Source organism: Belonocnema kinseyi, chromosome 8 (genome assembly GCF_010883055.1).
Source record: "Belonocnema kinseyi isolate 2016_QV_RU_SX_M_011 chromosome 8, B_treatae_v1, whole genome shotgun sequence".
In the NCBI taxonomy this organism is placed as follows: Eukaryota; Metazoa; Arthropoda; class Insecta; order Hymenoptera; family Cynipidae; genus Belonocnema; species Belonocnema kinseyi.
Window position 1 is genome coordinate 71,547,901 of NC_046664.1, and position 11,378 is coordinate 71,559,278.

The 11,378-nt window shown below is 34.1% G+C and overlaps 1 protein-coding gene across 1 annotated transcript in view; it reads left to right on the plus strand.

Moving 5' to 3' along the window:
* The window catches only part of LOC117178342 (angiotensin-converting enzyme-like), a 19,089-nt gene extending 9,177 nt beyond the window's left edge, over positions 1-9,912 (plus strand). The window contains exons 4-8 of the mRNA XM_033369759.1: positions 2,512-2,736; positions 3,326-3,851; positions 6,274-6,528; positions 7,125-7,300; positions 9,723-9,912. Of these exons, the coding sequence (XP_033225650.1) occupies positions 2,512-2,736; positions 3,326-3,851; positions 6,274-6,528; positions 7,125-7,300; positions 9,723-9,751 (1,211 nt within the window). The 3' untranslated portion in view covers positions 9,752-9,912. The remainder of the gene's footprint in view (positions 1-2,511; positions 2,737-3,325; positions 3,852-6,273; positions 6,529-7,124; positions 7,301-9,722) is intronic.
* The last annotated feature ends 1,466 nt before the right edge of the window (positions 9,913-11,378 follow it).

Sequence of the window (11,378 nt, forward strand, 5' to 3'; positions counted from 1 at the left end):
TGCTTTTTATCGTAATTAAATTGATTTATAGACCTACTTCAGTCTATTTTCTGCCTGCTATAACGTGCCCTTTTTTCTTCGAAGGAACGATGCAAAGGGTTACGCTTACGTTTAAGGCCTACATTCGTTTCCCTTTTCAACATCCAGCAAGAATCAGCCATCATGACCTCGTCCCACCTACCCTGATATCGTTGTTCCATCACTGTTATGTCTTGATGAAAATGTTCCCCTTGCTCTTCGCTGAAATCACCAACATTTTCTGGAAACTTATCCAGATGGGAATCTAGAAAGTGAAGTCTCAAATTCATCAAGCAGCCTAACTTTTTGTAGCATTGTCCATCTTTGTCTAACGCCTTGACAAATTGCTTCATGAGCCCAAGCTTTATGTGGAGAGGTGGTAGTAAAAATTTTTCTGGATCGACAAGGCTTTGGTTGATGATATTATGAGAACCAGGTTTGAATGAATCTCTTAAAGGTCAATGTTTTTTGCTGTAATGATTGGCTCGATCTCTGCTATTCCACAGGCATATAAAGCATGGCTCTCTCGTGAAACCCGATTGATGGCCTAATATCATTGTTATGATTTTGAGATCACCACATATTTGCCATTTGTGATTCGTGTAATTAACTTTTTCAAGAAGCATTTTAAAATTGTTATATTCTTCTTTGATGACCGTTGAGTGAGCTATAGGGATAGGAGCTTAAGTATTCGTGTTATACAGTAAAACAGCCTTAATGCTGCGTTTTGACGAATCAGTGAAAAGTCGCCATTCTTCGTCTCTGTGCACATTTTTCTTCAAGTGGTTCATTAGTTCGTTAATGTCAGTGCAGTACACTAAAGACGTCTCTTCGTTTTTAACGAAAAACTTTCTGAATTCTTTGTCCCTGTCGCGATAGAATGAAACTTTTGTCTTTGGCTCTAGAAGATTTTTTCTTTTTAGAAATGAAGCGGCAAATTCAGCGCCGTCTTTCGGTAATCCAAGATCTCTAATAAAATCATTGACTTCTAGTTGCGACACTGATATTCGAACCTTCAATTGCATTTTATGTACGCCATATTCGTCATCTTTTTCGTCATTTTCATCGGAATCATCAGAACTATTTTTTGTTCGATCACTGGTTTTACTACCGTCTCCATGACGTTGACTTTCAACTTCCATTATATCATCTTCTAAAGCGCTTAAATCAGTCTGGCGTGCATTTTTATTAATTTCAATTGCTCTTGTAGCAGTGCACACATTATGTACGAAATATTATTTTTATTTTTGGCGTTGAACCCTTTGACGGAATTCATTCAAAAGTAGCAGTTCTTCTCAATAAGGGGTTTTTTTCCATGTGGTTGGTGTAGAGTACTTGCGATACTTTTCGTTGTTTAAATTTTTTAGACGATACAACATAAGTCTGCAGGAATTGCAAATGACGTGAGGAACCCATTTTGTTTCTTGGTGCAGCAATTTACGGTCAAAACACTTTTCGTAAAGACTTTTCACTTCCCCGTCGATTGATTTTCGCAAACTGCTCACTTCATATTTACTGCAAATGTAACAGAATGAATCTGAGCTATTCTTGCAGGCATGCGATTGAGAAATGTTCTTGGTTTTTTTCCTTGTAGCATGAGACTCTACACCAAACAAGTGATCCATTGATGAAGAGCTACGGTTGTATGATGACGACGTCGGAGAGCCCGCTTCCCCACCCTGACCAGATGCCGATACTGGGGTTTTTCCCTGCATCGTAATACACTTTTTACCTGTGTCTGCCATGACGGCATGAACGCCGTTTACCCAGGGACTTAGCCAATGTGGATCCGTTGCCGACTGTCACCACGTGGAGGTGTCCTGGTTACAGACACAGGCGAATAATGCTAGCAACAAGCGGTTACGAAACTCCAGACATTTACTGCTATTAATGTCAAAATATGAAAGTACGCAAGAACAGGGTTGCCAGCGTAATCGGTTAGGTTAGGTCAGGTTTTGTTAGGTTAGGATAGGTTAAGCCTCTATATAGGTTAAGCCGAAGCTGAATAAAACTGTACAGCAAACACAACGGGAAAACAGAATCAGTTTAATTGTGTTTCGTGAGGTTAGGAAAGGTGAGGCTAGGTTAGATTTATTTCTAGGTTAGGCTCGATGTAGCACACATTTACTACAGGGAAAATATGCTTTCAGAGCTTTACGTGTAGTTCAATAAATTTCTGTTAATTCAGCTTAGGTGAGGTCAGGTTCTGTTGGGTAAAGTTATGTTAAATAAGTTGATATCAGGCATGTTTTTGAAGTGAAAATTTGATCCACTGGCATTATTTTGAAATTTATTTGCCTCAGTGCATGATTTTTCGTCCTTTTTTGAGGTTATGGATTAACCATGACGTGATGGGTGATTTTTGATACCGAATTTGATTTCAGTGCCCCAAAATCCATAGGAATACGTGTGTCTTGTTACCAGATCCGCACACTTTTTTTGTGTGGCTGTGTTATTAAATAATCCATATTTTTAATTAAAATTTTGTTTCAGGAAATCTTTGGCGGGAACTGAAGCCTTTTTTCTTACAAATCCATGCTTACGTAAGAAGCAAATTGAATCAGAAGTATGGAGATTCTGTTGTCTCAAAGGATGGACCCATTCCAGCTCATTTACTTGGTGAAATGTGGGGTGCAACATGGACAAATATTGCTGACTTTACTCTTCCTTACCCTGGCAAGATGTTACCAGATGTTACGGCAGCTCTGGTTGCACAAAGTAAAGAAAAATTTTATATTCCATAGGAAACTTTAGTGTTAGAGTGTCAAACATATTCTAAAAATCACACTTTAAAATGAAATTTTCAAATGAAAATAAAAAATCAAGAGGTATTGCGGAGTGAACTGGGCTAGGAAAAGACAGTCTTGAAAAATTAAATAATGGGGACGGCGACTAACACTTGCGCCTGCTATTCAAATTATATCCGTCCTTCATAATGCAGCATTGAGGTATCAACTTAAAGCACTATCTTCGAATTGCCAGATAGGCAAGTGCCATTTAGGTGTAAAAATAAAGGAGCAAACCGGTTTCCAAACTTGAAAAAAAATTTAGGGAACTGTAGATAATGCGTTGTGCCTGCGTCCAAATTGTATCTCTACTTAGGGTGCTGACCTTTAAGCTGGGCTTGACAAGTCGCCGTCTTCATTGTCAGTTCCAAGATACACTAGGTCAAGGTTTGCTCTTGGAGAAAACTAGATAGTCTCGGTACTGTAAATGATTTAAACCTAATTTTTAATTAATAATATTTTTATTAATTTGTTTTCTAAATATATCCATGCTCTTTCATTTATTCGTAGTTTTTTTGCAGAATATGACGCGATAAAAATGTTCAGACTAGCAGAATCCGCTTTTGTGTCCATGAACATGAGTGCTATGCCTGAACTCTTTTGGAAGAATTCTCTTATGGTAAAACCAACTGATCGAGAAGTAGATTGTCATGAAAATGCTTGGGATTTCAGGGATGGTAAAGACTTTAGAATCAAAATGTGCACCCAAATCAACTCAGACTATCTTGACATTGTACATCATGAAATGAGCCACATTCAGAACTATTTGCAGTACAAGGACCAACCTATAGTCTTCAGAAATGCTGCAAATCCAGGATTTGGAGAGGGAGCTGCAGATGTCATAGGTTTAAGTACTTCTACACCTGATCATCTGCAAAAAATAAAACTATTGGGAAACTATACAACAGATCAAGAGGCTTCTTTAAACCAATTGTATTTGATGAGTTTGGAGAAATTAGTTTTCCTTCCGTTCGGTTACATCGTGGACTTGTGGCGTTATGAAGTTTTTAGGGGAAGAACTACTAAGGATCAGTATAACTGTAAATGGTATGCATAGTTTTTTTACAAGTGCACTGAAACGTGGCTTTACCATGTACTTAGATTTGCAGTCCTTGGCATTTTTAAGCATGCATCTAAAACCAACATAAATAGTTTACACGACCCTGACTGTTTTTGTATGGAATCCCTGGATTTATGATCAAGGTCACAGTGAGCTGTGCCCCAAGCCGTACTTAAATCCAGGTTGTAGTGTACTGATTTGCTTTTATAAAGCGAAAAATATACTAGAATCTAATTTCAAATTGAAAACTCTACACCTTTAATGTTACATTTATTAAAAGTACAAAAATCATGCCAAAGTTTCTTTAAAATTGTATTGCATTACACGTAGCTCTTGACCCTCATTTCTGACCCATGACCGATGACTGTTTACCAATTACCTATTCTTGGCCTGATTTTTTTACAAGACTTCTTCAGGGCCTGAAGAAAATTAAGTACCGTTAAGTAATTTACAGTTGACGATCGAAAAGATGACAATATCATGTTCTTACAATACGCAGCTTCCTTCACCCTTCGAAATCCTTTCAGATCCTAGGAATTTAATTAAATTACCTTAGTCAGAGAATTTGAAATCTCTTAAAGTTATATTCAATTCGATGTCAATTTTATGAAATCGGTTTAAAATTACTTTAAAATCCTTTGAAATATTCATAAATACCAAAACTTCGCTGAAATCACCTCAAATCTTTTAGAATATTCTAAAATCTTATAAACCCTATATAACCTTTTAAATCTTCCGAAATTCAAGAAAATTCTTTAAAAACGCATGTAATATTTAAAATCCTGTAAAATATCCACACATATTTGTAATTCTCTTCAAATGTTTATAATTCAATGCAAGCTACTAATTTATGAGAACATTTTTTTTAATTTATTAAAATTTTTAGATATTTTGTATATCTATTGAAATCTCATAAAAATTCATTGACATATTGTGAAGTCTTTGGTGAACATTAAAAATATTAAGGGAAAAAACAATGAAAAAAATTTTGTATCATGGTAATAATTTTTTAGTTAATTGTATTATAAATAATAAAATGTGTATGGCAGTGGGGCTGCACGCCGGAAGTGAAGCTTAACGTGCGCTTGCCTTCATATTGAGTACACTAATTAATTGAGGACGCGCATGAGTACAAATGAGCTTGCAGAGTGGTAGAGTAGTGAGAAAATCTTGTAGTAAGATAGTGCAGAGATTTAGAGCGAGATTATATACGTGCTTTCCTTAGCGTGGGAATAGTGGGGGTATTAAATAGGACACAACAGGGAGCCGTGATTAAAGACAGGTCTAGAAGGTGTACTTTAAGAGAGAGGCAGAGACTACCGTTTGTACGTTCGATCGTTTTTTTCAATTCACTTCAGGGGCTTTACGCGAAATGTGGGAACAAGTATGCGAACCGTGGTGAGGAAGAAGGGGTGACGGAAAATGAAGGACGTGAAAATAGTGGAGGTATAGTGAATATGGGAAGGGCAAATAGCGGTAATAATGGAAGAAGTAGTATGGGAAAGGAGGGAGCCAGTAGAGGAAATAAGTGCAAGCAAAGTGTGAGGATATGAGGGGAGGAGAAGTAAAGAAAAATATGAGAGCCGAAGTAGAGTAAATAAGGAGGGGGCGTTACGGGAAATGAGGAAAAAATCAGGTGAGCCGGGTGAAGGGAAGTAGAGAAAATAAGGGGATAGGTATTAAGAGGTAGGAGGATAGAAGGAAAATGGAGTATGTGAAAGTAGTAAACGTAGAGTATATGTGGGAAGGGAAAATTAAGGTAATAAGGGAAGAAGTAGTATGAGAAATAAGCGGTAGAGTATGGGAAATAAGTGCAGAAGAAGTGTGAGGATTTAAGGAGAGGGGAAGTAGGCCAAAAGAGGAGAGCCGAAAAATAGTAAATGAAGGGTTGGAATTAAGTAGAAATAAGAAAGACGCAGGGAGGGGAAATATCATAAATAAGGGGAGTAAAAGTATTATATATAAGGGGATTAAGGGTAGTACGGAAAGCAAGGGATGGGGAATTGAGGTAAAAAGAGAATAACTGCTGTATGGGAAATAAGGGGATTGGAAGTAAGGGAGAATGAGGGAAGGAGGGGAATTGTAGGGAAATAAGAGAATAAGCAGGAAAATTGGAAGGCAATGCGAAAAGGAAAGTCAGGGGAAGTTAGTTGAGGGGAAATTAGGGACGTAAAAATAGGAGAAGTAAATGAAATAAGGAATGAAGTAGGGGAAATTAGGGGATTGAATGTAAGGAGAGGGAAAAGTAGGGAAAATAGGAAAGGTATAACATGAAAGGGGCAGGTTTGATCCACTTAATTAACGTTTAAATAGGCTACGAAATTTTTTTTGTGGTCGCGCGGTACCTACTTTTGCTCATTTTCATTTTTATTAAATTTACAAATTACCTATGTCAAACATTATTTGTAGGTGGAAATTAGTGGAAGAATATCAAGGACTTGAGCCACCAGTTGATAGGAGTGAAGATGATTTAGATCCTGTAGCCAAATACCACGTAGCTGCGGATGTTGAATATTTAAGGTACTTTGTCGCATATGTGATTCAGTTTCAGTTTCAAAGATCCTTGTGCATAGAAGCTGGAGAATACGATCCCAACAATCCGAAAACTAAACCTCTTCAGGAATGTGATATAACTAGCAGTACAAAGGCTGGAAATCTTTTCAAGTTAGTGTGAATTTTCGTTCATTAAAATAATGATAAACTGATTTAAATTTTATTTCTTAGGCTAATTTCAAATTATTATCAATTTTTGTATAAATTGTTATCAAGAACATATGATATCAAACAGAAAATATCCATCATCGAGAAATTTTAGGACTTGTTTTATGTTTTCTAACATTAAAGTAATAATAAGAGTGGGATAAAATGTGGGAAGGGAAGGAGAAGAAGTATAAGAACTGAGAGTGGGGGAAGTACGGAATTAAGAAGAAATAAGGGGACGGAAAGTTAGGGAAATAAGGGGAGCTCAATTAGGGGAAATGAAGGAAGGTGAAATAAAAAATGAGATAAGAGGTTCCGAGGGCAGATGAAGGATGGGGAAATGTAGGTAAATTAGGATGCAGAAGTAAGGGGATTAAGTGGAAGTTGAGGAAATTATTGGAAGTGAGGGAGGGAAGTGAGGCGTTGGTTAATATTTTAGGAGTGTCACTCATTGACTTGGATAATTAGGAACCAATTTAAAAACTTAAATCATCAATGTGTAAAAATAAGTTTTTTTTTAATAAAGAGAAAAGTACTATAATATAAAAATCGAATTTCAGATCTATGCTAAAACTGGGCGCCTCTAAATCATGGCAAGATGTAATGGAAGTATTAACAGGTGAAAGGAAAATGAGCAGTTCTGGTATATTGGATTATTTCAAACCGCTTCAGGATTGGCTCACCACTGAGAACAAAAAAAACAAGAATTATATTGGGTGGAAAAAAAGCAGCAAACGTATGTAAAAAAATTTATTTCCGGGCTTAAGGGGCCATTCAAAAACTGCGTCACGATATTTTGAAAATTATTTCCGTTTATTCCCTTCTTCCTCACAAATTAATACACATTGCTTGAACTCTATATTGTGAATTCACAACTACGAACACCCGCCCCCTTTAAATCAAAATTTTGTCTTCGACTAACAAAAAATAATCATACACCAAAGAGTTACATCTACAACCAAATTGATAAACTTTAGAGTTAAAAAAATAACACATTTTCAATAGACAGGTGAATATTCAACCCAAAGGGACGACGCTTTAACGGAATAGTTGAATTTTTGACAAAATAATTAAATTTTCAACAAATTTAAAAAAATTTTCGACTAAAATGATAAATCTTCAACATGAAAAAAGCATTTTTAATAATAAGGTTCAACTTTCAACCAAGGAGTTAAATTTTTAATTAAAAAAGATTAATTCTCAACGAAAAATGTAATACAGCGAACTTTTTGCAATTTCGTCACCTCCCACCACGGTCCTTGTACGGTCTCGGCCGCGTCAGTGGCTGACCAACTGAAAAGAGGCTCGAAGACCGGAATGCCCTTGTTTGTTTTGAAATAAGTGTTTTAGTATTCTAAAAGTAAAAGTGAATCATAAGTTTAAAAATGGCAAATTGTAGTAATTCAAGGAAATATTATATTTTTACGTAGTACGTAAAAAATAAAGCACTTAAAAGCACATGCAAAAAGCTGACATGTATGATGCGCAAGTGCGTACATACGCTTACAGCGTGCGTTTCGATACGAGGCCAAAAAAATTTAATTTTAAATCTAAAACATATGAATTGAAACAAAAAGACCAAAACAGATTATTTTTTAAATAAACATTTGCACTTTTGCTTAAAGGAGATAAAGTTTTCACCAAAAAAGATGAATTTTCAACTAAATGGTTTAATTCTCAAACAAAAAAGGATTAAACTACAACCACAAGCAGTTGCACTTTTAAACAAATAGTTTCATCTTTAAGCCAGAAAAAAGAATATTTTATAAGACATTTGAATATTTATACAAGGAATGACTTTTCAATCAAGAACTTTTGCCCAAAAAAGGTAAATTTCTGGATTTCGAATCCAGAATGACGCATTTTTGATAAAAACAGACCAAATTTAGAGAAAAAACTTAATTTTTAACGAAATCGTTGAATTTTCAACAATACAGGTAATTTTTTAACCATAAAAGATCATTTTCCAACAGAATAGTTAAATTAATAACAAAATAATAACATTTTTGACTAAATTTTAACAGTTAAATATTTAGTTTTAAAAATTGATTTTCAACCCCAAAAAAAGAATTTTCAATAAAGTAGTTTTTGCAAGCAAAGAGGTGGTCTTCTAACAAATAAAATGAATTTTTCACAAAATAGTTAAACTTTCAACCAAGTAATTGGATTTCTAATCAATAAAAATTATTATGGTTGCAAAGAAGGACGAACTTACAAACAAAATCGATAAATTTGTGACATAATATTTGAACTTTCATTTAGAAAAGATCAATTTGCAACCAAAAGTAGAATAGTTTGATTTGCAGTTTAAAAAAATATATTAAAACAAAAAAAAAAAATTTAATCAAAATACTAAATCCTTTAACGAAGAGAAATGAATGTTTCAACAACATATTTTAACTATTATCAAGTAGTAGAATCTTCAACTAAATAAGGTAAATTCTCAATAAAAAAATTAATAGTTGGATTTTCAAATACAAAATTTCAATTAAAAAAAATGCACTTGTTACATTTTCAATTAAAAAAACGAATTTTCAGAAAAGTAGTTTAAAATTAAACCAACAAAATTAATTTATATCGAAGTAGTTCGACTTACAATCAAACAGTTACATTTTCAGCGAAAAAGATTAATTTGAACTGAAAAATTCAAAAGTTGAATTTTAAAATAAAACTGATCAATTTCAGCCAAAAATGTACTAGGTAAATGAACTTTCACCGAAAAATCTGGTTATTGGTACCGAAATTTGTTGAAAACAAGGGAAAAATATAAATCATTTAAAACAGTGCAAGGTCTGTATTTAGATATATTATTTGTAAAAAAATCACTAATAAATATTAAAAACTATATAAAAATATAAATATATAAAAATATATAAATCATATAACAACCTACGTCACGAATCGTCACAAAATCGTTTATAGCTTTCCCTCTGTCACAATGTGACGTAGTTTTTGGACGGCCTATTTTAGAAATTACTTTTCGACTTTAAAAAATCTGAGACAATTTAAAAAAAATTCTAAACCGCCTAGAAAGTGCACATTTTTATTATAATAATCATAGAGTAATTAGTAATAAAATACCTTTAGTAAATTAGTAAAAACTCAAGAGTGACATAATTTTTTAAGATGGATTGATCAAAATTATACATTGATTTCAGGTTGCTTACCATCTGGAGGAAAAGTTTAATTCTGATACATTTATCAATCAGTATTTGGAAATCTTTATTATTAAATTAGGTAAAATATGTATCTGTAAGTTAAATACAAATTTAAACAAGTTTTTATTTTAAGCGTTGTATGGTTTATAAATGGTTTGTAGGATGTAGGGACTAATTACCGAGAGTGCACCAATTGTTGAAAATAGACAGATATTTTTATAATGAATAGTAAATAAAAATAAAAATAAAGTGAATGTTATAATAACTCAGGTAATCTGAACTTTAAAATTTTAAAAATCCATATTTTCAGATAAGAAGTTCATTTTGAATTTAATATCTGCAATATAGTGCCTCAAAAAATTGACATAAACTCGCCATTTGCTTAATATTTTAGATTGACTGGATCAGACATTTTCAAGCACAAATATGGTTACTTTTTTATTTGTTCTTTACATTTAAATTCTACTGTGATGCGTCTAACTGCTTTATCGAAGTAATCCATATTAGGTGTCCTCGAGTCGAAGCCAACAAGCACTTTGTACCCAAAAAAGTTTTTGGTTGCTTGGGAAAATTAGAAAAGATGTAGCCTCCGGAAGCTACGACCATGATCGTTCATCAACGATCAATCCCGACGAAACTGGAAGTCATACGTCATTTGACACGTCACTTCCCACAACACCAGAAGACATCAAGTCGGGAAAATCACTTTACGAAAACCAAAAGCAAAGGAAAGACAGACTTTAAGTTAAATTTACGAAACATTAAATGGACTCAAGTAGCACACTTGATTCACATAAACAGTTCCAAGAGACGGAAAGACTACAATAGTCTGAACCTTGGTTGACACTGAACTCCCAGGATAAAGGGTCTGAGTCTGAGCAACAAAGAGACATTACGCTAGTACCTGAGTACCGAATCCAACGAAAGAGTACGGCCTAAAAGTCAAAACAGAGGGAAAATTTTAAGAAAAATAAGCATTAAGTGAAAACTATTCCATCTACAGTGAAACCCAAAGGTCACTCAAAGAAAGACAATACCATCAAATAAATAATTAACAAATACTATTTTCAAAAATAAATATTAGGTTAGGTATGTTATATTAATGACAATAATAAAGACTTGATGTTTGACATGCTGAGAGGTAAGTGAATATGTTATTAATTACATGCTTTTCCTTTGTGTCACGAGAGCGCAAATATATTTTTTTAATGTCATATTCATTATACAGAGACTTCTCCGGACAATAAAATACAGAAAAATCACAGTTCTTTTAAATATACAAAACCAAAAAGCTGCAGCTTTGCAAAGTATTCAGGAAAGAAAAAACAATTGTCCACCAAGCTTGCCGGTAATCAAGTGTCCCCCGAGATGCAGAGCAAAACGCTATTGCAGAGCATTCCATCAATTTGGCCAAATCTGGATTTCCTGTCAAGAGTGATGATTTATAAACACAGTTCCCGAAATTATAAAGTTAGATGACAGGTTCACGTTATATACAAAGGGTCGATCTGGAAAGTACTGGTGCTCCTTATTTATGAAAAGAAATCCAAATATATCTTCTACAGTCTGTCAAGTTAAAGCGTGGGTGGCTTTACTCGCAGTCGGTAAGGTGTATCGACATGATTTTGGTGTCAAAATATTAAGAAGAGCTCCCTC